Source organism: Macroventuria anomochaeta (assembly GCF_010093625.1).
Source record: "Macroventuria anomochaeta strain CBS 525.71 unplaced genomic scaffold BU25scaffold_8, whole genome shotgun sequence".
Taxonomy (NCBI): Eukaryota; Fungi; Ascomycota; class Dothideomycetes; order Pleosporales; family Didymellaceae; genus Macroventuria; species Macroventuria anomochaeta.
In genome coordinates this window covers 765,664-793,652 of record NW_022985369.1, presented here as the reverse complement: position 1 = coordinate 793,652, position 27,989 = coordinate 765,664, and the positions used below count along the sequence as shown (strand labels likewise).

The 27,989-nt window shown below is 53.8% G+C and overlaps 14 protein-coding genes across 14 annotated transcripts; 5 read left to right on the top strand and 9 right to left on the bottom strand.

Moving 5' to 3' along the window:
* Nucleotides 1–64: 64 nt before the first annotated feature.
* On the bottom strand, nt 65–2,468 carry BU25DRAFT_446960 (uncharacterized protein). Its single transcript, XM_033709516.1, has 3 exons — nt 2,140–2,468; nt 1,533–2,085; nt 65–1,481 (listed from the first exon to the last, which is right to left on the bottom strand). Exons 2-3 carry the CDS (start codon nt 2,032–2,034, stop codon nt 79–81), a joined length of 1,905 nt encoding a protein of 634 aa, XP_033564353.1. The 5' UTR covers nt 2,035–2,085; nt 2,140–2,468; the 3' UTR covers nt 65–78.
* Nucleotides 2,469–3,147: 679 nt separating this feature from the next.
* On the bottom strand, nt 3,148–4,589 carry BU25DRAFT_266697 (uncharacterized protein). Its single transcript, XM_033701786.1, has one exon. It carries the CDS (start codon nt 4,553–4,555, stop codon nt 3,224–3,226), a length of 1,332 nt encoding a protein of 443 aa, XP_033564352.1. The 5' UTR covers nt 4,556–4,589; the 3' UTR covers nt 3,148–3,223.
* A 142-nt stretch (nt 4,590–4,731) lies between these two features.
* Nucleotides 4,732–7,424, bottom strand: BU25DRAFT_408745 (glycoside hydrolase family 47 protein). Its single transcript, XM_033705886.1, has 2 exons — nt 5,407–7,424; nt 4,732–5,353 (listed from the first exon to the last, which is right to left on the bottom strand). Exons 1-2 carry the CDS (start codon nt 7,078–7,080, stop codon nt 5,225–5,227), a joined length of 1,803 nt encoding a protein of 600 aa, XP_033564351.1. The 5' UTR covers nt 7,081–7,424; the 3' UTR covers nt 4,732–5,224.
* On the bottom strand, nt 7,335–8,454 carry BU25DRAFT_408744 (acyl-protein thioesterase 1). Its single transcript, XM_033705885.1, has one exon. It carries the CDS (start codon nt 8,277–8,279, stop codon nt 7,536–7,538), a length of 744 nt encoding a protein of 247 aa, XP_033564350.1. The 5' UTR covers nt 8,280–8,454; the 3' UTR covers nt 7,335–7,535.
* A 140-nt stretch (nt 8,455–8,594) lies between these two features.
* On the top strand, nt 8,595–9,474 carry BU25DRAFT_408743 (uncharacterized protein). Its single transcript, XM_033705884.1, has one exon. It carries the CDS (start codon nt 8,602–8,604, stop codon nt 9,361–9,363), a length of 762 nt encoding a protein of 253 aa, XP_033564349.1. The 5' UTR covers nt 8,595–8,601; the 3' UTR covers nt 9,364–9,474.
* Nucleotides 9,475–9,623: 149 nt separating this feature from the next.
* On the bottom strand, nt 9,624–11,072 carry BU25DRAFT_446954 (uncharacterized protein; the record flags this gene model as incomplete). Its single annotated transcript, XM_033709515.1, has 2 exons — nt 9,951–11,072; nt 9,624–9,897 (listed from the first exon to the last, which is right to left on the bottom strand). Exons 1-2 carry the CDS (start codon nt 10,871–10,873, stop codon nt 9,624–9,626), a joined length of 1,197 nt encoding a protein of 398 aa, XP_033564348.1. The 5' UTR covers nt 10,874–11,072.
* A 357-nt stretch (nt 11,073–11,429) lies between these two features.
* On the top strand, nt 11,430–13,394 carry BU25DRAFT_489522 (uncharacterized protein). Its single transcript, XM_033711427.1, has 2 exons — nt 11,430–11,505; nt 11,588–13,394. The coding sequence occupies exon 2, from the start codon at nt 11,691–11,693 to the stop codon at nt 13,353–13,355; it is 1,665 nt and encodes a 554-aa protein (XP_033564347.1). The 5' UTR covers nt 11,430–11,505; nt 11,588–11,690; the 3' UTR covers nt 13,356–13,394.
* Nucleotides 13,395–14,436: 1,042 nt separating this feature from the next.
* Nucleotides 14,437–15,222, top strand: BU25DRAFT_456553 (uncharacterized protein; the record flags this gene model as incomplete). Its single annotated transcript, XM_033710042.1, has 1 exon — nt 14,437–15,222. The coding sequence occupies one exon, from the start codon at nt 14,437–14,439 to the stop codon at nt 15,220–15,222; it is 786 nt and encodes a 261-aa protein (XP_033564346.1).
* A 69-nt stretch (nt 15,223–15,291) lies between these two features.
* Nucleotides 15,292–16,457, bottom strand: BU25DRAFT_266364 (uncharacterized protein). The gene is made up of 3 exons (XM_033701785.1): nt 15,777–16,457; nt 15,651–15,703; nt 15,292–15,582 (listed from the first exon to the last, which is right to left on the bottom strand). Exons 1-3 carry the CDS (start codon nt 16,108–16,110, stop codon nt 15,361–15,363), a joined length of 609 nt encoding a protein of 202 aa, XP_033564345.1. The 5' UTR covers nt 16,111–16,457; the 3' UTR covers nt 15,292–15,360.
* Nucleotides 16,458–17,823: 1,366 nt separating this feature from the next.
* Nucleotides 17,824–18,323, bottom strand: BU25DRAFT_408741 (uncharacterized protein). The gene is made up of 2 exons (XM_033705883.1): nt 18,032–18,323; nt 17,824–17,869 (listed from the first exon to the last, which is right to left on the bottom strand). The coding sequence occupies exon 1, from the start codon at nt 18,308–18,310 to the stop codon at nt 18,050–18,052; it is 261 nt and encodes an 86-aa protein (XP_033564344.1). The 5' UTR covers nt 18,311–18,323; the 3' UTR covers nt 17,824–17,869; nt 18,032–18,049.
* Nucleotides 18,324–19,626: 1,303 nt separating this feature from the next.
* BU25DRAFT_336328 (uncharacterized protein) lies at nt 19,627–20,484 on the top strand (the record flags this gene model as incomplete). The annotated part of the gene is made up of 2 exons (XM_033702623.1): nt 19,627–20,367; nt 20,425–20,484. The coding sequence occupies 2 exons, from the start codon at nt 19,627–19,629 to the stop codon at nt 20,482–20,484; spliced, it is 801 nt and encodes a 266-aa protein (XP_033564343.1).
* A 3,490-nt stretch (nt 20,485–23,974) lies between these two features.
* On the top strand, nt 23,975–25,933 carry BU25DRAFT_336421 (uncharacterized protein; the record flags this gene model as incomplete). Its single annotated transcript, XM_033702632.1, has 2 exons — nt 23,975–24,114; nt 24,661–25,933. 2 exons carry the CDS (start codon nt 23,975–23,977, stop codon nt 25,931–25,933), a joined length of 1,413 nt encoding a protein of 470 aa, XP_033564342.1.
* A 678-nt stretch (nt 25,934–26,611) lies between these two features.
* On the bottom strand, nt 26,612–27,330 carry BU25DRAFT_266330 (uncharacterized protein). Its single transcript, XM_033701784.1, has one exon. It carries the CDS (start codon nt 27,157–27,159, stop codon nt 26,704–26,706), a length of 456 nt encoding a protein of 151 aa, XP_033564341.1. The 5' UTR covers nt 27,160–27,330; the 3' UTR covers nt 26,612–26,703.
* A 170-nt stretch (nt 27,331–27,500) lies between these two features.
* On the bottom strand, nt 27,501–27,924 carry BU25DRAFT_456551 (uncharacterized protein; the record flags this gene model as incomplete). Its single annotated transcript, XM_033710041.1, has 2 exons — nt 27,501–27,860; nt 27,907–27,924. The coding sequence occupies 2 exons, from the start codon at nt 27,922–27,924 to the stop codon at nt 27,501–27,503; spliced, it is 378 nt and encodes a 125-aa protein (XP_033564340.1).
* Nucleotides 27,925–27,989: the final 65 nt, after the last annotated feature.

Here is a 27,989-nt window from a genome sequence, read left to right as displayed (position 1 = left end):
GGTGATGGACATGCGAACCTATCGCAGCTTGCCTTCGTTCTTGGCCTCTTGAACCTGTTCAAAGACCTACATTGTTTGTTAGCAAAACATTGTCAAACTGCAGACAAAGTAACATACCTTCAACATCTTCCTCCTGGCACCCAGTGCATTGACACCGCGAGCCTCTAGGCCTGCATCGTCCAGCTCAACAAGCTCCTGCCATTTCAGGTCCTTGAGGTTGTCGGTGTACTTGTGCAGACGGAGACTACGAAGCCAGTTGGGGATATCCTGTAGCAGGGTAGGATCGGTGGGATCCTCCGGGGGCTTGGAGCTACCACGGCGACCGCGTGGTGAGCGGCCACGGTTGATCTCGTCGCCCAAGAAGCCGCTGTTGTGGTTGTCGAATCCACCACCGAGGCCGAACTGACCGAGGTTCAATGCGCCCATGCCGTTGTTCATCAAGCCCGCGTTGGCGTAGTCGGCAGTCAAGAATCCGTTCGCTTGCGGCGATGTGAAGTTGCCCATACCGCCCATGCCGCCTTGCATGGCGATGCCGGGGGAAGCAGGGCGAGAGCGGCGACCGTTCATGGCAGCGAGCTGGTGGGCCTGGAGAGCGGCAGCTTGCTGAGGAGTCAGCACCTGGCCCAGCTCGTTGGTCATGAGGATGTTGTTGCCCATAGGAGGGAAGCCTGGCGACAAGGGAGCGTTTCCAGCTCCATGGCCGTCCGACGATCGAGCGCGGCGGTATTTGCGGACATCATCCAGCTGGATGCGGTTGTTGACGGTAGAGAGAGCGGCGAGCTTCATAGCAGTGGCATTGGCGACCATGTCAGCCTGGTTGGCTTGCTGACCGAAGTTGGCAACCATGGGAGTGCTGAGCTGGGACGCCCAGCTTCCACCAGGCGCATATGCAGGAGAGAGCAAGGGCATGCCCGAAGAGTTGGCTTCGAGAGCGTTGAGAGTTGTGGTCTGTACATTGCTGTTATCCTGCTGGAGAGGAAGTCGGGGCGAGCGGAGGCCGGCGGACGGCGGGGGAGCGGTGAACTGGCCCATGGCAGGCTGTTGCTGTTGAGGCTGCTGGTGTTGCTGCTGCTGGTGTTGCTGCTGCTGCTGCTGCTGCTGCTGCTGCTGCTGCTGGCCGGAAGACTTGGGACGTTGGGCAGACTGTCCCTCGTTCCAGGGGGAGGCTGGAGGAGCGTTCTCCCTCTTGTTGTTCTCCTCGGGGGCGGAGATGGTCGGAGCAAGCATCGAGCTGCGGTCGCCTACGATGGTGCTGTTGCGGTTCGCCGCAGGAGGGACGCCAACGACCTCAGTGAACTCGGACTTCTGCTTGGCGATAGCAGCGGCGGCATCGGGGAACATGCGGTGGATGGTGGAGGGGTCCAGGCCCGAGGCACGCTTTCCAGCGCCCGGGGACGGAGGAGGGCGCCCCATCATCGAGTGACGGTTCTCGCCAGTGCTGAGCTTGCTCATGGCGTCGCTCAGCTTCTGGGTCATGGGGTCTGCGGGAAGGGGGTCAGTCATGCCTCGGGCCGAAATGTGGCAGCACTCACCCTTCTCGCCAAAGTTGGCGGGAGAGAGCACGCCAGACATGGGCAGGCTCTTGGACATCTGCTGCAGGACCTGGATGAAGAACCTAATCTGCACCTGGGTGGTCTGCTGGAGCAGCGCATAGAGGGCAGCAGTGCGCTCGGCCTCACTCAGAACGCGGAACCACTGCTCAATCGCGCTCAGCTCGTCCTTGAAGTCCTGGTCGAGGGTGGCCGTGGCCATCTCCTCGAGCGTGTTCTCGTACTGGTCGATGTCGGCGAGCCACTGCTGGGCGGCGCGCTCCATCTCATCTGGGTTGCCCGACTGGGTGCTCTGGCGGCCAAAGTAGACCTCGGAGGCGGGGCGGATGCCACGGTTCGCCAGAGGGGAGGAGAAGCCGCCCATGTCGGCAGAGGCACGCAGGTGGTGGCCGGCCCCCAGCGAGGTTCGGTTGACGGGCGGCCGGAGCGAGGATGAGCCCTCGGGCGTGCTGTTCCTGTTCGCTGATATATGGCTGGCGGACATGGTGTCGTCTCGGGAACCTACAGCGGGCGGGCGGGTAGGCAGGGGTGTATTCTGTGCCTGTCAGTCCAGCGTCTTCGGCTGTCGGGGATTACTCGGCGGGCGGACAAGATGGCGTATTATGCTTGAGTTACAGTCTCGCGTGACTCTCCTGCAGCACCAGCTGGCCTCAAAGGAGCTCGAATGCGAAGGGCAGCGTCAGGGGAGTGGACTCGCCGGAGCCGAAGCCTGATGCAGCGAAGCGAGCTCGGTGGAGACGCACGAGCAGACAGCCGAGGCGTGTAAGAAGAGACACGAAGAATAGTCAAGATACAACGAAGAGAAGGGCAGGGCGGGGGCCACGGGGACGGTGGGACAGAGAGCGAGGGTGAGCTCACGGTCGAGAGAGAGAGAGGGAGAGGTGGAGAGGTGGAGAGGAGAAAGTCACTGCACAACTGGACGGGGCGTCTGTTCGTCCAGATGGTTAGCGCAGCGAATCAGAGTGCTCAACCTTTAATAGTAGCCGTTTCAGCAGCCTTGTGCTAGCGACTTAGCAGTCCTCGTGCTGACAGCCAAACGGAGAGATGCACGGTAGGGAAGGATTTGATGCACATGGTAAACGCTGCATTGCCTGAGGCTGCGTTTGTCTGACGCCCGAGCCATGGCACAGGCACGGCGTGTGTTCTCCAGCACACGGTCCAAGAGCCCTACCCTTCCATGTACCTCGATACTCGGACGGTTTCGAGTCATCAACACCACCACTCCCTCACAAGGCAACCGCTGCGTGTCCAGACCCATCACCTGCTACTACCATCGCCACTACACCCAAAAAGCCGCCAGGCGCCCGCACACAGCGCCGCAGTTCCAAGAGACTCGGAACGCCCCGTCTGTAACGGTGTTGCGGCGTCCGGAGCGTCCCATTGGCAGTGGCATTCTCTACCTGCTACGCAGAGTGTCGTGCAGCACTCGGAACTTTTGTTCTTCGTGTCCAGGCGTTTGACCATGTCCACGTCACAATCGGATCTGCAGTCGAAGTTTCCGCGCGAATTGCAGGGGTGCTGACAGAGCTCCACTTGAGCTTTGACGGGCCCTGCGGCTTCCGGACCCTGGCTGTCGTTGGCCGCTCCGAGGAGCGTCATATCAGCGAGTCCAAACGCGATGCTGTGAGGCCTGATGTCGATTGAAACATGGTGTTGCTCTCGTGATGACTTGATCACTTTATCCCTCCAACGATACTACCGACCATGACAGCAGCCTCCCTCTCCCACCCCTCGCCCTTTCTCCCAGACTTCTCCCCTGGTAAGCTGCTGCCCCGATCTACACACTCCCTCACTGCATCCCTGACCCTCTCCTTGTTGCTTCTCAGCGTCCTCGCCGACACTCCGCCCTTGTACATGATCTCCTGCATCCTCGGTGACATGTTGGATGCTAAGCTGCGCCAGAAGTAGCTGGGTAGTGAGCTGGTGTCGAGAGCGTGTAGTAGTGGCTGGAGGAAGTTGCCGTTGTTTGATGTGGAGGTCCCTGACGCAAGGAGGGGGTGGACGGGTGTCTTGATGGACTGCAGGAGCGACTGCAGCGCAACGATGTTCTGGCAACGCGCGGAAATTTCGAGGAGTGTGCGATCCAGAAGCGGAAGTTGTGTGAGTGCTCGAGCGAGCGATGCTAGTGAACTCTTGAGACTTGTCTGTAAATAGTCTTGAAGTGCGCTGAGCATCAGCGTAGGCTCGAAACTTTCCCTCGTTGTCTTTGTGCTGGTCGGAGACAGGAGATATAGCGTTTGCAGCGCGGATGTGGTCCTGCTCTTCGTGTCTTCCGTCTGTGCAAATGTGCTTGCAGATGTCTGTCCGGAGGACGAGAGTAGACTCGACATGCTGAACTCCTTCACCACCTGTTGTGCCCTCGATGCAATGTTTCTTTCTCCAGGCACCACCAGCTCGTTCTTCAGCGTGTTGACTGCATTGACCCTGTCCAGCCCTTCACCCTCTTGTCCCGGCTTGGTACTGGTGAAGATCTGGCGCAGAGAGAGTATTGTATCTGCGCTCCTGACCATTGCTCTGTGGTCCTCCTTCTTTGCGCTGCCCACACCGCCGACTTCAGACATGCGCACCTCGAGCTGTCGTCCCAACATGAGACATCGTGCCACGGCTCTTCCCAGTCTGACTGTTTCTACAAGGCGCTCCGCGGTGAGGCGGACTTGTTCGGCGACTTCATACCGCTCAATGACTTCCTTCTCGAGCGTCTTGTAGCTCTCCGTCAAGCTTGCGACCTGGCCTTCCACCTCAGCAAGTATGCGCCCGCTTGACTCGGCATGGTCGCGTGTGTGCTCGAGAAGCGGTAGGGCGGATTTAGTGGTGAGCGTGTCGATATGTGTGTCGACTTCCTGTACGTCAAAGAGGACTCGGGAGAGTGGTGTTGACAGGTCGAGCGGGGTGTCTGAGGGGTTGTTCGTTGCGAGCACGAGCGTATTTGCAAAGGACGTTGCCGAGAAGTCGGGGTCGAGGAAAGCCTCGTAGTCTATGTATGATGGCTCGTCTTCTTTCGACATGCCGGGCGTTCAATGGTTTGTGGAGTGTTCGAGGCTCGGTGGCTTGCACTTGACGATGTGCAAGGGTCCAGCTCCTAGCGCCTTCACTGGTGTCATGACTTGCGTGAGCTTCTTTCTTCGTTCAACACGCTGCCTTCACACGAATCCGAAGTTTGCAGTGATTTGTACAAATGTTTTGCTCATTCTACATTATTTTATGTCTACTAACGCCATCGCTAAGGTGTGCAGTGTCATTGCATCTTCGTGAAGATCCACCATCCGTCTACCTGGTGCCGAAATTGGGTCCATTGGGTCCACCAATGCCAGCCTCGCCAGGCTTGTTCGTTTAAGATGTGGTGATTTGCAGAGGATCTGTCTGAACTTGCGATTGAAAGTGAGTTTTACAAAATCTGCGGCTCTTTATGTTTATAGGTGCTGTTTAGACTGTGATGACATTATGATGCGATGGTGTTTCGATGTGCCGTCATGGTGCCTTAGAGTCCACTGAAGTCTGGCGGCGGTACAACTTCACGATTGACAAGCAGCCTCGCCGTCTGCATTCGAGGTCGGATTGGGTCCAGTTGTATCTAGCAACTCCTCACAATGATATGTTCTCTAACTTCGATTCGATTGGGTATACACGCGAGACTCGAAAGGACAAACGCTGCACCGGGCTCCCGCCACCGTCCATTACTGCTTGGCCTTGGGGAGTTTGAAGGGATGTGCTTCGGTGTTGAAAACGTAGTCGTCGAGGCTGATTGAGGTTGGATCGCTAAAGAGAAGAAAGAAGTATTTGAGGGTCTCGGCCATCCAGAAGCTCTGCCAAGATGGTTAGCAGACGGTGAATCGCCTTGTGGAGGCCGCCAACTTACCTCCATCGAGTCCGTCATTGGTGGTGTGTCTGCTGAAATGTCAAGCAGAGCAGCGTTGCCAATGTCGGTATCCGTAACCCTTAGGATTGAAGTCCACATGTCCCAGCCCGCTGCCTGCCATGACTGCTCTCCCGTTATGCGGTACAGGATGAAGACACTCTCAATGGCCTCAGGTCGAAGGATATAGCGACGGTCTCCAATCGATGAGAACCCAGGGGGCAATCTAAGCCCCGCGATGTTCTTCAATGGATCCGCTTCTCTCTGCAGATCAGCCCTTGCTGTGATCTCGGCATGCCATGCCTTGTCATCCCAGTGGCACTCAGTTATGTTAGCACACTTGACAAGATGTGACACCTCAGGCATGATGCCTGCTGGATTGCTCTTGTACGCCCACACGCATGTATGGGCAAGCTTGCGCCCAATCGCAACGTGCTCCTTGTTGGCCAACACCTTGCCTCCTAAAGCAAACATGCCGCCGGTGTAGCAGCCCAGGTGCTGCAGCTCTGGGTCCAGGAACACGGTCGCACCCTCCACCCGGACGGAGCCTGAGCTGAGCATATCGGAATCGTCTGGGATCATGGGGCGGTAAATGGCATGCTTGACTGCGGTACTCATGGCCTTCTCGTACATCTTCTTGTATACCGAGTCCTGGCCGCCAAGCAGAGCATGCATCTTCCCAAGGTATTCGTAAGTGGAATCGGCCATGGATGACAGGGTGAATCCGTTGTCCTCGGTGAAGTCGAGTTTCCTTGCATTGACGACGATTGGCCACATGCCAGGCAACTTGGTATTGTCCTGCTGCTTCTCGAGTTCTTTGGTGACGCGAGTCACTGCATCGTACCATTTAGGGTCGCCAGTGAGCTGGGACAGACGTGTGAACTCCAAGGTCATGGATCCAATTTCAGCGAGCAGAACCTGATTGTCTGCAATCTGTTTCTTGCCCTCCCCTGCAGCGCGGAAATCCCATCTCGTGACAGGCATGTGGTTGGGCGTGTCGAATGCATGGTAGAGCATCTCTCCGACTTCCTTTGCCTTGTTGAGGAGCCTCTTCTCCCCGCTCAGCTCATATGCTGCTAGCAGGCCACCGAGATGACGAATGTTTGTCTCGAACACGTTGACCTTTTCGAGCGCAGTGTATCCAAAGTCGATTCTCTCCACGTCTTTGATGGCAGACTCAAACTCTTCCTTGAAGCCCATGATCCACAGTGTGTCTAGGGCATCAATGAGCGTAGCAGCCCACCCTCCAAAGTGGTCGCTGACTTCGCCGCTGATGGGTCTCAGCTCGTCGTGCATCCAAGCCATCTGGCGGTATGACGTCCAACATTTCAGAAACTGCTTCCTGACCTCTTCTTTCCTTGTTTCGCGTATCTTCTTGGCAGTAGGGTCCTCCTCTTTGAAGTCGAATTGTATCTTAGGTAGCTTCGCCGGTGTTCCCGTGGGTAGTTGAGCCAGGCTTTTGACAGGATGCTGAATTGGTTTTCTCGCCCAATCGATGGATTTGTACGGCTGCTGCGACTGCTGCTGCCCGGGGCGCTGTGCTTCGGCATCGTTCGCGGGAGGGCTCGGTTTCGCATTGGGATCGTCGGTCTCGTATGGGAAGCTCAGGGAGTACAGCATGTACACAAACACGGCCGCTAGAATCGTGTACAGGCCATATCGTTGTATCAGCGCCATGATGAATTACAATTCATACGAAAAAGGTGAGACAAAACAGAAAGAAGACAGTGCACGCGCTGTCAGACTGAAGAGCGGGAGCATCGACACAGCATATGGGAAAGGTCCGACCATTACGTCCCTGTCCCTGCCAAGTCGGAAACGGCCAACGGTGTCCTGTCGATCCACCACAACGAATCACCTGGTACCGCGGGTATATTCAATGGGTCCTCGCATTCGCAAGCCTGCAGTCTAAATCAAACCTCGAGCCTCCTAACTGCCCCCACTCGGGGTTGCGATCTTGATCCTTCTGTTTCCTTTCTTCCGAGCGCGTTGTTGCTCGTATCCACATGAAGGTATCAATGAGCGCGGAATAATCGATATGCGAGAAGACTCACATAGGACGTTAAACCAATCAATCAATCGACATGTGATCAGCCTCATTGAATTGGAGAGTCTGTCTAATCCCCGACATATCAACCGTCGAGGGGTGGAACCACCCGCTCCAGCCATTCGCACAAGTCCCTCAACTCCGCGCCACCCATCACATGACCCATCCCCTCGTACTCTTTGATCGTCAGCGCTTCGTCTTTGACCCCATACTTGGCCAGCGCCTCACAGCACAAGCGATGATACCGTTTCGGCACCAACCTGTCTCCTGTGCCTCTGGCCAGAAACAATTCGACGCCATCTTGGACGTCTCGCGGTAGCCCACCCTCTTCTCTCAGTGCTTGTACACGCTCAGGAATTGCCATATAGCCACTCAACCCCACCAAGCCACCCAGCTTCCCTGCATACTTCGACGTCAAACCCGTGAGTAGTGTCACAACGTGGCCTTGCGAGAATCCAGCCAGTACTATCCTCTTCTCCGGGACACCTTGCGCCACCAGCTCATCTATCAGTCCGGTGATGTACGTGACGCTCCTCAGCATGCCATCTTCGTCTTCATCGTCTTCGAGCTCCGGACGCGAGGGCGGATAGGGCGAAAGCCGGGTAGGCATGTACCATGCTGTAGTGCCCAAATCACGGTCTTCGACTGCGTTCGGGATCGTCCAAGACATGTAAGGGAGCTTGCCGGCGCGCTGGAACTGCTCAGCAACTGCTGAGGGTCCTTCTGCTGTGTCGCCTAGGCCATGGATGAAGATTATGGCGGCAGAGTTGGCGGGAGAGGTTGCTGGAGATGTCGCAGGAAGGACGATAGGAGGCTCACGAGTAGACATTTCGAATAGACGATCGGCGTAAGGGCCGGCCCAACGAATAGTGTAGATAGAATGCTTGCGAAGTACTTGAGACGCTTACCCGTGCTGTCAATCTTTCTGAAAATCAGTGTTTTGGTATCGAAGTGCCAAAGCCCGACAGCCAGTGCTTGGAGATCGACCGAAGGCATATCGCCTACCTGCTTATCACAAACCAATTCCAAATGCCATGTACCCCGCGCGAGGCTTCCCGTAGGTAACGCGTGAACGCGTAGCCACGTGCAGTGGCACTTCCGTCTCTCCTCCGCAACGCCGAACTCAACACCAAACCACCGCCTCAGCAACGATGCCACACGTCGAAGTCCTCCCCAACTCGGCAGCGGCCGTCGCGCCAGGATGGACTTATGTCGTCGACACCGGCTACGATCCCTCAAAAGTCGCCATCAACCCCAAGAACAAGAAGCGCGCCGCCGCCGCACCGAGCGGCCAACGAGCCGAAAACGAGCTCTCCGCACGCCAACAGACAGCAATCGCACGACGTATCGCCGAACTAGAGAGGGACAACGATCCAAAGCAAAACATTTCCATACCCGGCAAACCTTCGGTACCGAAGACGCAGAATGCAAGGAGGATAATACAGTATCAGCGACAGATCAAGCACTGGCTCGATGATGAAGAAGCACAGTTTGCACAGCAACAACAACAAGCGCCTCCGCTCCGCAGAGAGACGACTCATGCGCGGAACACACAGTCGTTGCGTAGACAGAGCACAATGCCGCCTACGTCTACCGAAGCTACGCCGGCCCCAACCATACAGCCTGCACGCATAGATATCGACACTGCGTCTGACGATGCCCTGCTCGATGTATCTAGCTTGTTACCACCACCGCTGAGCCCTGCGGCGATGGAGGCTCTGCTCAGTACTCCGCCCCTGCCGTATTCAGCGAGTTTTGCCGCGCCATCTCCTGCTGGAGGGCCGCCGCAGAGACAGTTCTGCGATAACTGCGGTTATTGGGGGACGATCAAGTGTCGAAAGTGTGGTGTGAGAGTCTGTGGGCTGGAGTGCAAGGACGCGCATGAGGCTACGAGATGCCTGAAGTGGGCTTGATTAGAGGAGTAGGAAGAATGAGGTGGGGAAGGAGCTTGCATTATACCCAATGATTATTTGTTCGTCACAAGAGGAGATTTCAGGATGGAGCTGCCCACCACTTTCAATAGAGACTAACGACGACACGGGTCGGTGAGATGCTCTTGCCCATTTTGCACTTGCCTTGGCCCACACCTCAAACCTCATGTCTTAAGCACACGAATCCTTTCACACCACGACAACACTGTACAGATAACGTTACACCAAAGGACTCTCCAACATCACACAACGCCGGCTGAATAACGTGCTTCGACGAACGCCTTGTGTCCTGCGAACTTCGGATCGATCGAATACTGTCTCAACGCAGCATCGGAACCAAAAAACTTCCCTGCTTCCTTCACCAGTCTGGTGACATTTACCATCTCATCCTGCAGATCTGGAGTTGCTTCCTGCAACGAAGGAGACAAAAGCTTCAGGTGCCGTATCTGCATTCCAATGCTGTGAAGCAGCGAGTGGATCACGAAGCCTGGAGCTTCTGTCGGGTCTTCGACGCTTCTGCCACTTGTCAGCAACGTCCTTGGCAACTGCCAGCACACAAGAGCTCTTACACTGCACCATCACCATCGTCATACAACTCAAAGTCATCATCGTCATCGTCGTCATCGTCGTCATCTATCCCATCCAACGGCTGCATCTTCAGGTCCTTAGGTTTGGCCGTGGCGCAAGCTTCACGTAGCTCCGTTGCTCGCTCTAGCAGTCGGTGCAAGGTGTCCGAAGCAGCGTCCACCAGATGACGCATGTTCTTGTCGATTCTAGCCAGTCCGTCCAGGTTCGCGATATGGCTCCAGATGTGCAGGTCCTCTGCAAAACCCTCGATAGTCTCTCGAATCTTGGCAAACGTCAAGTCTTGGGGATTCGCTGGCTCCACTTCTAGGTACGGTACGCACGAGTTGCAGATTTGAGTCAGCTTGCTTTGCAGCGTGTCATACTGGAACTGTAACTCTGGCTGTGCAGTAGGCGAATGCGGGCTTGCACCGGGACTTCTCTTCAGGTTTCTACCTGAGGTCTTCTTCGGTGACGGCGGGTTTTCCTGGATGATCACGGGAGGGACTTTGACTGTCGGCCTCTCTGGCTGCGAAGATCTTCCTCTGATTGGCACCGGAAGCTGGCTTGGTAAGACAGGCTCAGTTTTCAGATCGTACTTGTACGGCTGTGGGCCGGGCCTGACTTCCTCCACGCGGTAATCTCGAGGCGTCTCCTCGCGTCGCTGTTCAGTTCTTTCGCTGGATCGAGGTCTCCGATTCGTCTCCCAGATTGGAACGCTGAGGTGGTCGGATCTTGTTCGTTGGTGCAAGATGGAGGAATACCTGGTGTTGTCATAGTATTTCTTCATTTTCTGCTCGCGCTCACGCCTTTCGAGTCGCTCCAGCTCTTCGATACGATCCACATGGCCGCTCGAGCGCGAACGTTGCTGTCTGGCAGAAGGAATATCATCGCCAACCTCAAGAAAATCTTTCGAAATGGCGGCCATCTTGTGCAATTGGAAGCTTCGAGAGACAAACAGATACCGAAAGACTATACCGGCGCTTTTGCGCCATATACTTGAACGAGCGAGTCGAGCTGAACGTTGGTCTGGGCGCACAGAGCGGCTATGCAAATGCGATCATACCCAACGAACACCCACAAGTTCGTCTTGTATTGGTAGGTAGGGTCGAAACTCGACAGAATTGGTCCGGCCCGACCCACGTCATTCATTAAAACTGCGAATTTGGTCTAGGCAACAGAACATCTGGTGATGATGTGGGGGCCATTGGGGGCTGTTTTAGGGCTGAGCATCGCGAACTGGTGTTCAGCCACCGCCACACCTTGCTTACACCCAATCGCGCTCCTCCTGCTTACACCACTTACACCAGAGCTGAGGTTCGCATCGTTTCGGCCTTGATCATGAGGGTCATGAGGCCTTCCTCAGAAGACCGTAAGCTCTGGTCCAAAGTTCATGGTTCTTCCAGCTTCGCGACTTTCGTTGTGTTTTGTTCACATCGCACAACTACTCATGGTCACCACACCCCTCTAGTGAAGCCAAGAAACCCGGGAATAGGCCGTGCCCAGGGTTTTGAAGCACGGCTTTGAAGCAAGAAGCATTAGTTTCTATAAAATCGAGAAGTAAGTAGGACCAACCCTAGAGACTCTGGCAACGTTGTTAAGATTCCTGGAGGCCTTCAATGCAGCATTCTGACAGTAACAGCTAGGTAGTCGTTCGGCTTGATTGCAGCTTTCTCAGTTTCGCGAGAGACCCCCTCTTGTCCTACGATCGGAACACAGCACAGCCGCCAGACTACTATTCGGCCATGGCGGAAATAATTGGCATAGCATCTGGCATGTTTGCCGCGGGCCAGGCTCTCAATATCTTTGCAGGCCAAATACGACAATGGAGAGATCTTTCTGATCGACTTCTCGACCTGAATCAAGGATTGATCGTTTCCAAACATGTCTTCGAAAGGTGGCAGCACAAGTGGGAGGTCAACGAACGCCAACCGAATGTCTACCTGCGAGCTCTCTTCGGGCACGAAGGCTGTCAAAACATACGACTTACTCTGTCAAACATCCTGAAGATCTCGATGTCTTTGCAAGACGATGTCGACGAGGTTATCGGTGGTGCCTTGCGGTTTCAACCAAGCAGATCAAGCCAGAGCAGACTCATAGATGAGAGAATTATCGAAGAGTGTCTGCAGAGGATCCGTTGCAGAACATCGTGGAAGCACAAATTTGTCTTGAGCGTCTTGGACCGAGCTGAGAACATGGAAAAGAGTCTTCGACGACTGGAGGTCACTTTGAGGGCCCTAGAAAGTCATACCAACTACTACCTTGAGAGAGAACACCCGGATATTTTCTCGGAGATCAGACGCTTACCTGGGCGCAAGTTCATCCTGAGGCTTGGGGACGAGAGGGCAGCTGCTGTGAAAGGGAAGGTATCTGAAACACTCGCCGCGCAACAAGATGCAGAACTGCTCCATCGCGCATCGGATACAGGCAACAAGATTCATATTGGCCTTTCTGTACCACGGATACACCGAAAAGATTTCGCTTTTCTTTTACCCTTGGGCAGCAAAACACACGAATTTCTTGTCCGACCTGTCAGGATTACGGCTACCAAGCCCGTACCGCGCCAGCTGGCTTCTGCTGTCCCCAAGTTGACTCGGACACGAAACGAGTATGAACCATGCGTGGTGAAGCCCTCCAGCAGTACCGATGGCTTCGAACTCACTATACCGCCCGTCCCGCTACTCAGCGCACTTGAGTTCAAAGACCCGCTGTCCACCATGTTCTCCAACCAAAACGCCCGCTTAGACTCACAAACTCTGTACCAGCAGGACCAAAATGCCCTCGCAAGCGGAATTGCCCAAAGCTGCCTTCGCCTAATCGGGAGCCAGTGGCTACGGTTTCTCGACAGCCAGAATGTGCGTTGGCGCCGAACCCTCGATGGGCAGTGGATCAGTATGCTCACTGCAACACCCGGGGATGATTCAACAACTCGCTCGCTGGAAGGTTGTCTCAAAGCCAACCGGGACCGATACCGAGGACCTCGTGACTTGTCAACACATGCGCACATATTCCGCATCGGTCTTGTCATCACAGAGCTCTGCCTGAAGACTGCAATCTCATACATCGACTTCGACCCCAGAACCGACAGCATCAAAATCCACATGGACGACGAACGAGGTATTACGCGCGAACGTGACGCCCACGACATCGCGGCTGATGTGGACATGGTGTGCAACCCGTACTTAGGTGACATGGTATTCTTCTGTCTGAGTGCGCTGCAAGACAAAGATCGACTGAACGATAGGGATATTCAGGGAGTTTACCTCAATATCGTAGTGAGGAATGCGGAGGATCTGGATAGGCTCATCAAAGCACCTAGGAGGCGAGGTCCAAGGGGCGTCAATAGTTCGAGTGAAAGTAGCGCAGGGGGTTCGCCGCGAAGTGCGGGCTTCTCGGGGTATACTAGGTAGAGGTTTTGTAGGCTATGTTGTATCATCTTTGTTGCATCGAAACTTGCACTGTCCTTGTCCTTCGTGAGACCTTTGGCACGAGACGGGGGCTCCCGGCTACTCTCACGCTATCTTACTACGTGTCGGCTTATTGGAAATATCGCTCCACATGATGATGCCTTCGCTTCCAATGATACTTTTCGCCGTCATCAACACAGGTGCTTCCTTTATCACCGCAATCAGCGTGCAGGGCTGTTTCTTGGAAGTTAGGGTCACTCTTACATACTCTCAGCCAAAGCATGGATACAACATTTCAAGATTACAGAACCTTTCTCTGTTATGAAGAGGTACACCCTTGCCTCTGTACACTGAAACCTAGAAGCCCCTCACGTAGCGACTGGATTCTCTCACGTGTCTACTAAGTGAAGTTGCGGTGCGCATCAATCGTAACAAAGGACATTGCAATCTGTTTCGCAGCAATGTCAGACTAAAACGATTATGAAAGTGTCAAGCTCAAATTGTTTTGCACAGAAGGTGAAGGACTGTTTGAGATTTGACCACGGCGTTCGCGTGACGCCAAAGTGAAAGCAACAAGTCCACCCCTACCATGAACTTTCTCTCCGCCTGTCGCTCGTGAACATGACAACCACTCCACATCACAACATGGCCTCAACCGAACGATGCCAAAATGCGTTGCTGCCTGTAGCTAGCCATTATGACCAAGTACGACACCAAACCCGTGTGCGGCGCGAATAACAGTGTAGACATCTTACCTCGCCGATGATCCGCGTCGCGGTGAGCTCGAAGCCTGATGTCAAAGAATTTTGTTTCCATCACGGTCTGATCTGTCCGCGCAGTGCCTTTTTTCTAGAAAGTTTTGATGGGATAGCGGAAGGAATCAGAGGAGCGCAGTGTACCACTGCCTGATACTGAGCCTGAGACCTTCTCACTGTATTCGAGGCTTCTCAATCAAGCCGTCGCAGAATGTCTTGGTGTTCATACGACTGACCCTTTCCAGACAAAAGAGTTAGTTGTTAATGTCAGCAAGGACAACGAGAGTAACCCAGTAGGCGCATTGTCTAGGTAGTATATTGATGTCAGCATGCTCTACGTTCTCGCAGAGAGGCTGCTAGACCAGAGGACCAAAGACCTGACCCTTGCAGCGATTTCTTACCCCGCAGAAGAACAAAATCGCGTGCTACTGGGCTGCCCGAGCGTCGTTTCTGTCCAGGTCATCTACGACGGTACGCCCGACAAGAATTCAGTTCGTCAGCTTCTTGTTCAACTATACACCGACTATGGTGCTGGCTTCATCTTCAACAGTAACACGTCAGACGAACTGCCGAAAGTCTTCCTCTTTGAGTGGTCGAAGGATTTGCAGCGCAAGCGCAAGAAGCCGTGGCAACATGAGGACACAGCTCAGCAGCTTGACAAGACGATTGAAGACTACAACAACCTTGCTCAGGAGCATAACGATCTCATCGCAAAGCACACCATGATTGAAAGGAATGTGGCCAAGACTCAAACAGACCTGAAAAAGATGACAGAAGAGGGCAACGCTCTGAGCGGCAAATACACCACTGTCATCAACGAGAATGCGTCCATCAGAAGCCAGCTCGCTACCACAACAAGACACGTGAAACTCCAATCGGACCTTGCGGTCTCACTGAGAGTCGATCTGATCCGTGCAGGAAATAAGAGCGAGAAACTGCGCAACAAACGCGAGGAAGTGAAAGAAAACGCGAAAAGATTGGAGGATCAATTGGCTGTATGCGACCAGTATGTTCCTCCCAACGCTCAAGCCGGGTATCGCACGTGGCTGATATCATCAGCTGCAAACACGGCTACTGCAGTAATTGTGCCCTACAAGGGGAGAAGGGTCGTTTGAGGAGCAGCCGGAGGTTAGCTAACAGAGCAGCACCCATCTCGCCAGAAAGGACATGGTGGGTCGAGGTTGATTGAAGTTTTCGTAATTCTGGTGTCAGGTAGCTACGAAGAGGGGAGCGGTATGGACACTGTGTACATGTTAGTGATTAAGGACGAGCCTTGCGCACCTGAGACACCTTGGGTTAGTTCGTATACTAAGTACAGATGCATCAACATGAGTAGTCAATGCAAGCAGGAAGAGCCACATATCATGTAACTTCGCGTTTACCAAGTCCGTCAAAGGACTACCAGCCGTCAGCCACCATTTGTAGTCATAAATATCTACTTCGTTGGCGAGACGGGTAGGCTCAGAAGAAAACTTCTGTCATACCATGACTATCATTAGCGATAGACCGTACGATCAGACATTCAAACACAGTAAGGACGTACTACGGCACATTGAGCGCAGTGATCGAGCGTGACTGGTGTCATCACCTGCGGTGCTACTGTTGCTTTAGTATCTACGATGGGCAGAAGAACGCGATGATGGCGGAATAACGAATTATGGGAGTATACCTGTTATGTTTAAGGTATAGCGTAGTATCTGGAAAAGCGAGATGTAAACTCGTCTCGTTGCGGTTTGTACTCGAGCAAGAGAGGATTGCCGCCGATAGCATTGTAGCATGGCGAGGAGACTGTAGGTGTCAGTCATATCGTGTGGAGCTAACCTTACAGAAGAAAATCGAGAGCACTCTTTCCTCGATGGTTGATCTAAGTGGAAGACTCCTAGATCGTGAGCTAGGGGCTCAGAGAATGTTGAATCCTCTGAAGGTGTCTGCTCGACCAAGTGTGTTTCGTGTCGCGTCACCGCAATGCGTAGCGACGAGCTCGACGGAAGTTTCGTTGTCATTGAATGTGAGCCGTGTATTGAGACCTGCTTGACACCTCAATAGTCAGTTCGCAACGCGTGTACCCGGTCTCATTCCCTTTGTGACAGCCTCGTAAGCGGTTTAGCACAGATTGGTGGGTGGAGACTGCGAGCATAGCGTCTAGCCCAGTGCCAAGTCTCGACGTGTTTTAACAACGTTGTAGCAATATCGTATCGCGACGCTGATGTGGAGGATGTACTGGAGCCGCAACGAATGACTCTGGACTCGAGGGCCGGAGTCTCCGATGAGCAACGCTCCTTCGCCACTGCTCTAGTAGGAAAGTGAACCTGCGATTGAGGTCGTGCAATTCTTTCTAGAAGGAGACGCGCAAATCCTTCTTCTCGACGTCCCGAGTATCTGGTACAGAGTATATGGTGTCGCGGCTAGAGGAAATGAGGCTCGCGGAGAGTGGGTTTGACGCGCTTCAAGGTGGTGGGTCTGACTGCCAAAACTCTTAGTGAATCTAAGCTCATGCTCCTGTGATCTTTATTGACCCGCCAAAGGTCGAGCGACAGGGTCAAGCAAGACCGTTTATTGACAATTATCTCAATTATCAGTCGCTGCCAAGATTGACATGCTGCGCAGTGTCTATTACCGGAGCGCTCCTTCATCTCGAAATATCTGACGATTGTCTGATCAAGAAGTGGAGACTTGCATGGCGCAGCCACAAGTCTCTCAAAAGGGTGGAGAAGCCGCTGTCGTCCAGACCAAGGCTGATCTGCTTTTCCGTGGATTATGCTCGTGGATACTTTTGGAGCCGTGGCGATGTGCTCCACCGGAGGCTAGGGACTGCGCCTTGGGCTCCGATCCTCCGAATATCTGGGGCTGAAGCTTCATCAGGCCTCCAATAGCTGCGTCCGACCGATTCGAGCTCGATGTGAAATTGATCCAGCCTTGTTCTCTGTTTTGTGTTTTTTTTGATTGGGGCTTCCTCCACGGAACTGTATTCCATTCGCCGATAGTCGGCATGGAGTGGAATTGATGTGGCTTGAAGAGGCTCGCCACAGTTGCCGTAGCTTACCAGGGATGACGATGAATTGCACCAGGGTCTCTTCCGACGTGGAAACGTAGCAGGCACTTGCGGAGAACATTGTAAGAGGTCCAGATGTTGGACAAAGCGTCTTGGACGGTGCAGTCGCTTATGGAGTTCGATAATGATCAATGCGGAGTGATAGTGATTGCGCGCAGCTTAAGTCGGGTGTTTCGAAAAGATCAAGTCGAGGGAAAACAAGTCCAGATGGAGGCCTGGTATGCTGTCCAACTATGATGATGGGTTCAGAAATTCCGTGGTCGTTTCAAACGTTCGGTACAGCTGCCGGCCTGAGGTGCAGTTCAACGTGATTGTTGCTACGTGCTGCAGGGATAGAGCTAAGTTCGAGGGCGGTTACCGGCGACCACTGAGCCAACAACGTAGTCAAAGCTGGCATTTTGCGTGAAGGATAGCTGTTGCTGTCTTGTTTTGACGCTTACCGGGTGTTGAAATGCAATTTACGCGACGCTTCCTGCCAGCTCAGCACGCAGAAGGTGCAGTTGATGGTAGCACCTGCAGAACTGGGTTTTGCGAATGACTTCCAGAGATCTGTCAAGTCGTGATGTCGACCAACAATCGACTGCTTCTCCACACATCAACAAACTTGCTTGTCAGTGCGCCCAACGAAATGAGGGAGACGCTTAAGGAGGTACTCGCTTGAGCCATGTGCATCAAGCGCGTGCAGAGAGTGGGCTTAATTGTCGCCAATGCTACCCGTCTTCATTAATGGAGGGTTGCATTCCACAGTGCGCTAGATGCATGATTCGAAGCAATACAAATGACGTTGACATGGACACTGGTAAACCACGCTATCCAGAGAAAGTTCGAATAGTTGCAAGGTGAAGCCGGCAGCACAGAGGGCGGTAACGTACCACTGATTCCTCAGATACTCAGCGATCGTAGACGCGTGTTCTGATCTTGATATCCATTAACTTTGGGTTAGCAGCTGAAGTGGTGTGAGGTAGTCGTCCCGGCATGACACAAGCTCGTTGGCCATGTGTCTTCCTTCGCTCTTTTCTGCCCTGCGCATAGCAACTGTGACTTGACACACTGTTTGTTGATTCGCAGTCCCAACGTTCAACGTCACGGCTGGTAGCCGTCTCGGCAAGAAAGGTCAGTGAGACGGCCGGTCTTCGGTGGAATAAGTGCATAGTACTAGGCAGACTCGACAGCAACGGGACGGAGCACAATCTGAAAAATGTCGCGACAGTTGAAACGACTCTGACTCAGAACGTGATAGCTCTGGAAGAGGTTAGAAGCAGGGCTGCTTTCGTTGCTGGGCGCTATTCTTAGCTTCACGCACAGACCCCCAATCTCCACCGGGGATGAACCACTTCTGACCGGCTCACGGCATTCCAGCGCGACATGCGACCGGACTTAGCGACCCAGAGCCCAAGCTTGCACCCGCCCGCACACACCGACACTACGTTCGCCATGCTGCGATCGACTGTCCATCATCTCCAAAGCCGAAGCCCTGGAAGCAGAGGCTGGTGCCCCTCACGCTTCACGTGCAGCCGCCTCTGATGTCGTCTCACTGTTCGACTAGTACGGGCAGTGGCTGCACTGGGGTACCATGCCAGACAACGTTGTATTCGGAGACTAAATCCTTCACGACAGAGTAGAGGGCGAGGCTTTTGGTGACACTGCATCTCTGGTTTGTTGGTGTGTGCGCTGACAGGGGCGTTAACATGCAAACGAATTGTTCCAAGCGAAATGCTCACTGACTGAAGCTTTCCTTCCAGAAGACCTACCCTAGTAGGCCGCAGGAGAGACCAGCGCTAGAGTAGAGCCTGGTACCACTCACCCGCCCCAAGGCGCACTCGAGCGCCCACCGCACTTGTGAACGTGTTATGCACCTTCTGAACCGGGAAGCAACCTGGGAGCGGTAACGAATTGAGAGGCCAACGCAACAAGGGTTAGCCAACTTACCCACTTGGATGATCGCGACTAGCTCTGATTCTATTTATCGAGTACATGCAATCTGGGTGAGATGATGCTCACCTCTCAGACATGCAAAAGTTAAAGCTTCTGTCTGCGCCCCAGATCTACAGTGGACAGCGTTTACAGTCTGGTTAGCGGGTCTCCGTCAGTTTCTATCTTGGTGGCAGTAAGGCTCATGCTTACGGACCCATCTTGCACCACATTCAAACACCGCCACTACCCGCCACTTGCTGCGACAGGTCCAAGGGCTTCAGCCTTGTTTTGCGGAGAGGCCCCTGAAACGTTCACAGACTACATCCGGGACTAGCTGCTGGGAATCCACTTCCCTATATGCTGGGTCTGTGCTAGAGACTCGACCGTTCTCACTTCACTGAGAATTCCGCTGAACGCATTGGCCCTCTCTCACACGACTTCCATCCCACATATACTTCGGTCGGTGACCATCTAAAGACCGGCAGCTCTCCTCATCCTGTGCTGTCACAACAACCAACACCTACCAACCCCACACGACATCGCTTATATGATCATGTCATACTACTCACCGGAAGTAGACATGGTTCTACTCGCACCAGAAGAGAACATGGGCGCCATGTCACCATTCAGCACATGTCAATCACCTCCGAGCATTATGTACTCATCACCACCACTCCACCAAATGATACACCCCGTACCCACGACCCTACCCAGCAACGGACCCATCTTCACACAACCACACTACAGGCCAGTCATGAACTCTCCGTACCCACAACACAGCCCGTGGTCGTCTCAGGCGATGCAGATGCCGTCAGTATCGTCATACTCGTACCCTCCATTCACAAGCATGACAGCTGGTCCTGTACTAGCACCAGACACAAATCTCCTGCCACAATCTTTCGCTGGACCACGAACCTCAAGATCGCACTCGGCTTCGTCCTCTGGTGGACTAGGATTTCCATCAAGCGCGCCATCAGAAAGAACACCACCCCGCTCACTGTCGCCGAGCTTACCAGACCTTCGAGCCTACGGCTTCCCTAACAAGAACGGAACCTGGTCGTGTGCTTATCCAGGTTGCACATCAAGAGCAGTATTCACTCGGGGTTGCGACCTTCGCAAACATCACAAGAGGCACAGCAAGAACTTCTTCTGTAGGCATGCAGAGTGCCCTCAAGCTACTGGCGGAGGTTTCTCAAGCAAGAAAGACCTGGCACGACACGAGGCGAAGCACAACCCCGGTGTCTTGTGCGACTGGAATGGATGCGACAGGGTCTTCAGTCGCGTCGATAATATGGTACGACTTGCTCATTTACTGCATTTGGTTGAACATCACGCTAATTATGTTCCACAGAGAGACCACGTTAAGAGAATACATCACAAAGCTTCTCGAAAATCATCGGCAGCATCGTAGCGAACCTTGAGCACAATGCTGTGCATCTTACGTTTCAACCTGCACGACTAGACTGGCTGTCAACATTGGACCAGCTTGGGCACCGTCTCATACGTTCGATAAAAACTGCGACTTTTCGACCTCGCGATGACCATCACGCCTTGTAGCTGGTCTACCGCCCCTTTACGATTCAAGATACCCTCGCTTTCCACCATTCAACATTCGCTCAATTGTATACCCGCAGTCGCCGGCTGGCTGCACATTTTGCATTGCATACCCGGCGTTCACATCACTTTTGTGGAGAGATTATACACCCATATATTGGTAGACTCTGTTGGGACAAGATGTGGATAGATGCATATGGCGGCGCTGCTGCCTAGAATAGCTAGCTCAAGTCATGACATTCCGCTTTCTATTCAGTCGCTTCCGACATCGATTTCGTTTCATTTCCCCTGACACATTCACAGATCAATATCGTGCCACTTGCAAGCACAGAACTTGGAACGCTCTCAATCATGACGATGCTTTCCCTATCGGCACTCGCAAAGCCAAAATCCATGCCGAAACTAACTATGCCGAACGATCTTTTCCGATTATGGTCTTTAGTGTAAGACCGCGAAGTACTAGCTGGGGGCCTTAATTCTACGAACAAGCTGACTTGACAAGAGCTCCACTCGACACCTGAATGGCCGAGACCCTGCAAATGCCATGCTCCAAGTGGAGGGATGCCCTGACGAGTGAGTATTTCTGTGGTGCCTGCATGTTGCTGCGTGCTGCTCCGTTAGGCTCACCGGTTTTGGTGGTCAAAGCAGAGATGCTCTGCGAACCAAGGGGACCGCCGGCCCGCCCGCCATCATACGAGAACACACAGACGCGCGCACAAGCGCTTGCCGCTTGAAGCAGGTCTTTGTAATCGAGCATCGTGGAGCCTCTTACTGCCTGGTGGATACAACCTGCACTATGGACTGAGGGCAGTGCATGGTAACTGTGGTGGTGGCTATGGGAGATGGGCAGTTTTGAACTGAGACAAACCAACAACACAGTCAGATCTACTCTGCACTGCATCGGAAGGAATATTACGTTGGATTAGGTCCCTTGGGTCACTCTTTTCCATGCAAGGTGAACGCCCAAACGGATCCATCCCGCGAATTTGTGCCACGCTTTGGTGAGGGCCCATAGCCAATCTTCTTCCTTGTTGTTCTGAAACTAGTGTTTGTTTTGCACTGAGGTGGCTGGGGCATCGCGTTGGTACTGTGTACTTGAGATGCACAATTACATCATAAACGGTCAGCAATATCTCGCAACTTTCAAGAGCAAGCTGTACAGCGGCATGGCTGCGCAGAGGATTTTGAATTTAAGCTTGACGGCGTCTGTGCCGGACGGGAATCCTGCCATCGCTGTGACTGCGCCGTTGACGCGACCTTCAGCAGCCGACCATTCACTCACAAAGTCACCAGGGGTTGTCAGGGCCCGTAGCAGTGGTTACGCTACGCTATGCATTCCCGAATAGGAATCATGCTGCGAGATTCACCACATACAACGACTTTTCCCGAGCACACACGTGCAATTGTCAAGAACCAAGAACGCGGATTTTGCCAACCGCCTAGGTTACAGCTGTCAGATATTCAATTCTAGTGCCTGCATCATGCATGTCGTCTCTTGACAATTGCTCCTTTCCCCTAGGCCCTGGGCTTGCTCGTGACTGACTAACTCGGCAATCTAAGCGTTAGCGTGGTGAATTAGCGAATCTGAGAAGACGATCGTTGGGTCCATCAGGCGGTCGAGCGCCATCGCCCACTTCTCCCCACTTTGCGTTGTCTCCTTCCACATTCCCAAGCGCTTTGATCCTGGCCCATGGTAGGGTGCAATTTCCAAAATCCTACACCATTTTGAACGATGATCCTTGTGCTATACGCGACCACAAATGCAGGGTGCAGCTTTCCACGAGCTTTAGCCGGATGCCTAACAGTTTTGGGGAGGGAATGCGATTCACTGGGTCTCCCCATGTGAATGTCCTCTGCAACGGTATCAAATGACGCGCATCTGCAACACCAACGACAGACCACGCAGTCTGTATGACCTGTCAGGGGTTTTCATTTCTTTCAACGTCGCAAGATGGCCAATGATGCACCAGTCGCATATTATCGACCACCGTCTCCGACCGCCCCTCGGAGCCAGAACACGGCCATACAGGAGTTGCTTGCACTCATGCTCGAAAGACAGCGAAGTCCACATCTTCTTCAATGTATCGCTAGCTAACAATTCTCCTATCACGCAATATTCGGGACTCGACTACACCAAGGAGAATCTCCACGAGTCACAGCGTATACCGGTGGCTCTTACACCCGCATCTAGTTGGCGTGTCGAATCCTTCCATAGCTTCTACGCTCTGGAACCATTGGAAGTTATCGAACGAGAACTGACTCAACAACAGAGCGGTGCAATATTGAAGCTCCACAGGCAGCTGTCTAGCAGCCTTAGCCACAGCATTGAAAACTGACAGACGGCACGAGACGGCACAGAGCGCGCGGGCGCCGGAGCAGTTCTTTGTTGTGATGGAAACTAACCCGGAATTAATTGTCCCCTGGCGCAGCCTGCTGTTTCCGAACAGCTTCCGATGCTGTCTTCTCGAGGCGAGGCGTACAGAACTGACTCTTCTCCCAACACCGACAAAGCATCGCACAACTCCCTCGTCTCGAAGTTTGTTTGTATGCAAGGTACGCGCTTGTATGTGGCACAGCCGCCGGTATGCAAGCCGTGCTTTGGCGCTTGACGCGCTCTTGAGCATTTCTTGGAGCGTACTTGAGTGGATGTGTACACGCCTGTACAACTCAATCGGACCGACTACATCACACAACAATGCCTTCTCCTTGGACATTCACTCGTTCACTCCCAATGCGAAAGCATGCGAAAACTTTCTTGTGACTTCGATATGCGTGAGGTTGGATATTTGGAAGTCAGCAAAGGAACTGCTTCGTGGCCGCATCAGTCAATAGATCTCAGCGATCTTATCAATCTGGTTGTGCGACGACAGTAGCCTATTTAAGCATCGCTCGCCATCATATTTGCCATAGGCCGCGTAAGTGAAGCTCGAAAGGACATCGCGAAAAATTTGTCCACGTAGAGCCGCGTATACGCACACGTAGGTTGGACTTTCTTCCCTCTATCATTCTGTTTCTGCTTTGTTTTTTTCTCGATATCGCCTCCAGCAGTTGTTTTGTTTCGTTTCGACGCCTGTGAGTAGCGTACAGCGCTCATTCGCAGCCTGGTCAAGATGCATCGCAAAGCGCCCGTTTCCTTGTTGTCACTTTCTTTGCTTCTCAGCCCCATCCTTGCCACATCGAGCGATGCCGCAGTCTGCAATGCAAACCACATCTTCAATGCGATCCACTCCTCGATGCGCCAATGGGGAGGCAGCCTCAACCACAATGGCATGTCACTATTCCTAGCGACTGTGCCTGAGGGAACACAACTGTATCATGGTACCTCGGATCCGGACTTCATAAAGGGAATGCAGTGGCTTGCTTTCGAGCCCGAGCACGCACTTATCTTTGCGCGACCGCGAGGAGGACCAGGAGGACCTCCGCCTGGGGATGGAGAGGGGCCTCCAGGGGAGTCACCAGATGGTAGAGAGCATGGTGTAGAGGGCATGTCGCATGACGGAGAGGGCTGGAAACACCATGGACCGCCACTAAGGTATGACCATGGACCGGAGCATGAACATGGGCCACCTCTTCTGCCAACTCACCACGATGAACACCATGACAGACCAGACTTGCGTCCACCACACGATGACAAAGACCATGGACACCATCGACCACCGCCTGGTGATGAACAGGGACCTTCACCGCCAGCTCACGATCGTAAGCCATGTAACGGTACAGAGCGTCGTCCTCCCCCACCACACCACGAGCATGGACCTCCACCGCCAGATCACGAACGTGGACCTCGCAAACATCGTGAACATGGCCCTCCTCCACCTCTACCGCCGGGCCATATCTATAAACCCTATCCTCCTCCACCTCGCAAGGACCGCCCCTACAAAGAACCCAAACGTCCATGGAACCCCGAGCACCGCCGCCCACCACCTCCAGACCACCACTCAGACCCGTCGCAGCACCACGATCCCCTTCCGCCAGACCACCCCGACCACCACGACGCCCCCGAGTCCATTGAGTTGCGATCTGACCGTAAAAGGCCATGGAAGCGACAAACCCAACAGCCCCTCACAGAGCCTATCTCTACCAACGAAGCTGTTGGCTACCTCCACACCTACGCTCCGAAACATCCACTCCATCTCCTCTACATCGATGGCCTCAGCGCCGGCAAGACATCCAACGGGACCCTCGACACGCAAGACCGGCTCCTCCTCAACCTAACCACTGGCGACGTTGGTGGTCCTATGGGTGGTGAGATGGCGCGCGCCAAGGGCCTATGTGATCTCGCGGCCACGGTCTGGGAAGACCGCATTGACGGAATCTTGCGTCTTGAAGGCGGCTTCGAGATTATCCTGTGTGATTTCGAAAAGCATCTTGAACGGACGGATATCGTTAGCGTGACATCGAGAGGGGAGAAGGGACACGGGCCAATAGGCGGCTGGGAGTACATCAAGGCTATTACGAGTCGGTACCACGGCATCGGAAACGATCGTGTGACGGTGGATCATGAGAAGTTTGTCAGTGTGTATGCGCAGGAGGTTAAGGGGCTGTGGGACAATGATGTCCAGTCTGATGTGCGCATGCCGCGGCTTACGAATGTCTCGCCCTCGGATCTGAGCAAGATCAAGGACGACGTCACAGCCATGATTTTGGGGAAGGACTGGGATGAAGAGAAAGGGAAAGGGAGGGATTGGCAGGCCGTCGCCGATATGGTGGTTGCCAGGTACTCCGCGCCATTGCACCATATCACCACACACTCGGCTTTCCAACGAGACAAAGAAGCGTTAGCAGTCTATCTGCAGGGCCTGCTCCGTCCCTTCATCGACAGCACAGCGAGGAATGCGTCAAAAGAGACACAGCGCTGCGTGTCACAACTCCTCCCACCCCTCCCCTCCCTCAGCATCCCTCCGGCCTCCCTCCCCCCACTCGCGCACCGCGCCCTCCACACCGTCACAACACGGATCTGCGACTCCCTCCTGACCTCTTTATCCATCGCCACGTCTCCCACCCCGCATTCCAGCTTCTCCACCGTGTATGCCGAGCACGCAGTTGAGGTCGTGGCCGAGCTGGTACAGTGGTTGAACTGGACGAGTTGGAAAGAGTGCGGGGCTTGTGGTGATGAAGAGGTGTGTTTTGTGCCGATTTGGCCGATGGGAAGTGCTAAGGATCACGCGAAACCAAAGTGTAGGGGCGAAAAGGAGGTTGAGGGGCGCATGGGGTATTGGGGGTTGAGAAGGAGCGCACCGCCTGGGAAGGGGGGGCCGCATGGTGATGGTAAGAAGGGTGGGAGGTGGTGGAAGATGGAGAGGTGACGCACTGGAAGGTGTTGGAGGTGTTGAGGCTGTTGACGTAGAGTGAAGTCGACAAGCGTGATAATATTGGGAAGTGGTAGATGTAGATGTTTCTTTTGTTATAATACCCTCGTTAGACGTAGCGTAGTATGCCCGAGCGGAGATTTTCATATTCAAAGGTTTTACTTGGACAAGGGCACCTTTCCCATCTGTTGATTGCTGCTCTTTCTTGCATGCATGACTGCCTGCATCTTTGTTATGCAGTGGAGTTGGCGCGGATACATCGAAAAGCCACAGCCACAGCGCCTGCTAGTGTTTGTCCTAGACTCCTGGTAGGTGGATTTATTGCTCACGTTAGCTTCTTCACTACCACTCGCCCAGAGTCAAGAGGATGTGGTGGAAGTCGGCGCGAAACCCACTCTTACAAAGGGTAGGAGTGCTAAGCAACGCCCAAAACGGTAGACCATCGTATTTGCCTTGCCGAAAGCGGCAGCATAGATATCCGGATCCGAGCTACGGGATAGCGCGCACTGCTGTGAGAGTCAAGCCCAAGGTGGTGGGTAGTAGTGCCGGCTTGCTGGTCAATCCGGCTGTTGACGATCACTAAGTCTCGAGACCGGTTTTCAAGCACTGCAGATCCCTGTTCGGGGGTGACCGAGATCGACAATGCGGTGGCGAGAACTGAAATGTTATAAAGCAGCCTCAAAAGCGAGGATGGTATCGTCGCGACAGGCTTTCGGTGAGCAGAGAGGAGCCAAGAGGTCGGAAGGTGTCTTTGATCGCGATGCTGTTCACGAGGCGTTTGTGGCGCAGGCGCTAAAGAAACCAACGTCCCTCGGGCGTCTGACACGCCGTGAGAACGGAGTGCGTCTGCAAGCAACTGCTGGATGGTGTGTATATGTGACCTGGTAGGGCTGACTTCTACTGCATGCTGAGCAAAGTATGCAGTGTACAGTAAGCGCTCGGTGATACTTGTAGCTGCCAGATGTTGGTTGTTGACGAAGTTGCGTCAATGTGTTGCGAGCAGCAGGAACGATGGGCCGACCAACGACAGACAGTGGCAAAGAGTATCTGCAAGCCTTCGATCGCGCATTGGCAAGGATCGAAACATGCGCACGCTGTGCTGCGCCTGTGTGGTTGAAGATCACTAGCGTCGACTGCGCCATGTCTCGATGAGCATGTTTTTTGGCAATTGCGGGAGAAGTGATCCTGATGCTATCTGGGCATATGTCTGAAGTCTCTTCCATGACGACAGCATCTCTTTTGAAATTGATTGCATGTCTGCCCGTTGCCTACGGAAAGGCAGTGTAATGTAGCCAACCGTCGCGTAGCAAGCTGTTTATCTGTCGCACAGCCACAGGCTTGCACCCAATCGTCCGTGACAAGAAGGGCTTGCTCTATAGCGGTATAGCATCGAGTTCTTCAAGCTGACGTAGTCTGCAGAGCTCCGGCGTCCATGGGCATCAATGCAGCACGATTACGCTGGTGCCCGCTCACTACCATAGTCTCTTCGCCGTCCATACGCCATGTCCAGCATATCGATTGGAGTCCAACCTTGCGAGTTCGTCGATTCGATGTCGAAAGATGTCTAGGGGCGTGCTGCGAGCGCTGTTGCGTAGCGGTGTAGGAAGTCGTCAGGGTCGGGCGAGGTGATGATGCTCCAGAATATGTACAGAATAGCCACGGACACAAACACACCAAAAGCCTGTCCGATTCGTTCTGGTAACGATAGGTCTGCCTCTTCTACCTCGCTGCTGGCCTCAGAAGACTCATCAGGGTCGACGTATGCTTGAAAGGCGCCATAGTCTGGGGGTGGCCCCACTAGGAGGGGCGAAGTCGAGGAATGGGTCGCGTCTTCGTAGGAAGGCGGTGGATCTTCTGGAGGAGGAGCAGCATATATAGGGTCATCACAGTCCCCATGATATGGGGGATGGTGGCCTTGTGCGGCCTGATAATGGTTAGCTGCATCTGGAGGCGTCGTGGAAACATCGTACCAAGGGAGAATCTTGCATGGCGAGCGTGGGGGGCCATGAAGCCTTTCAGGGGGTTTGTCGGGCCATGAGTACGGATTTGGATG

Excerpts from the sequence above, each read along its gene's own strand:
- BU25DRAFT_266364 (XM_033701785.1), bottom strand. The coding sequence starts at position 16,110 with ATGACAACGAAACTTCCGTCGAGCTCGTCGCTACGCATTGCGGTGACG. Across the intron at positions 15,704-15,776 it reads CTATACCTTAAACATAACAG|CACCGCAGGTGATGACACCA; the intron begins GTATACTCCCAT and ends AAGCAACAGTAG. Across the intron at positions 15,583-15,650 it reads ACTGCGCTCAATGTGCCGTA|AAGTTTTCTTCTGAGCCTAC; the intron begins GTACGTCCTTAC and ends ATGGTATGACAG.
- BU25DRAFT_408743 (XM_033705884.1), top strand. The coding sequence starts at position 8,602 with ATGCCACACGTCGAAGTCCTCCCCAACTCGGCAGCGGCCGTCGCGCCA.
- BU25DRAFT_266697 (XM_033701786.1), bottom strand. The coding sequence starts at position 4,555 with ATGTCGAAAGAAGACGAGCCATCATACATAGACTACGAGGCTTTCCTC.
- BU25DRAFT_266330 (XM_033701784.1), bottom strand. The coding sequence starts at position 27,159 with ATGGAAGAGACTTCAGACATATGCCCAGATAGCATCAGGATCACTTCT.
- BU25DRAFT_408741 (XM_033705883.1), bottom strand. The coding sequence starts at position 18,310 with ATGCACTTATTCCACCGAAGACCGGCCGTCTCACTGACCTTTCTTGCC.
- BU25DRAFT_489522 (XM_033711427.1), top strand. The coding sequence starts at position 11,691 with ATGGCGGAAATAATTGGCATAGCATCTGGCATGTTTGCCGCGGGCCAG.
- BU25DRAFT_408744 (XM_033705885.1), bottom strand. The coding sequence starts at position 8,279 with ATGTCTACTCGTGAGCCTCCTATCGTCCTTCCTGCGACATCTCCAGCA.
- BU25DRAFT_408745 (XM_033705886.1), bottom strand. The coding sequence starts at position 7,080 with ATGGCGCTGATACAACGATATGGCCTGTACACGATTCTAGCGGCCGTG. Across the intron at positions 5,354-5,406 it reads CAATGACGGACTCGATGGAG|AGCTTCTGGATGGCCGAGAC; the intron begins GTAAGTTGGCGG and ends CCATCTTGGCAG.
- BU25DRAFT_446960 (XM_033709516.1), bottom strand. The coding sequence starts at position 2,034 with ATGTCCGCCAGCCATATATCAGCGAACAGGAACAGCACGCCCGAGGGC. Across the intron at positions 1,482-1,532 it reads CGCCAACTTTGGCGAGAAGG|ACCCCATGACCCAGAAGCTG; the intron begins GTGAGTGCTGCC and ends CCCTTCCCGCAG.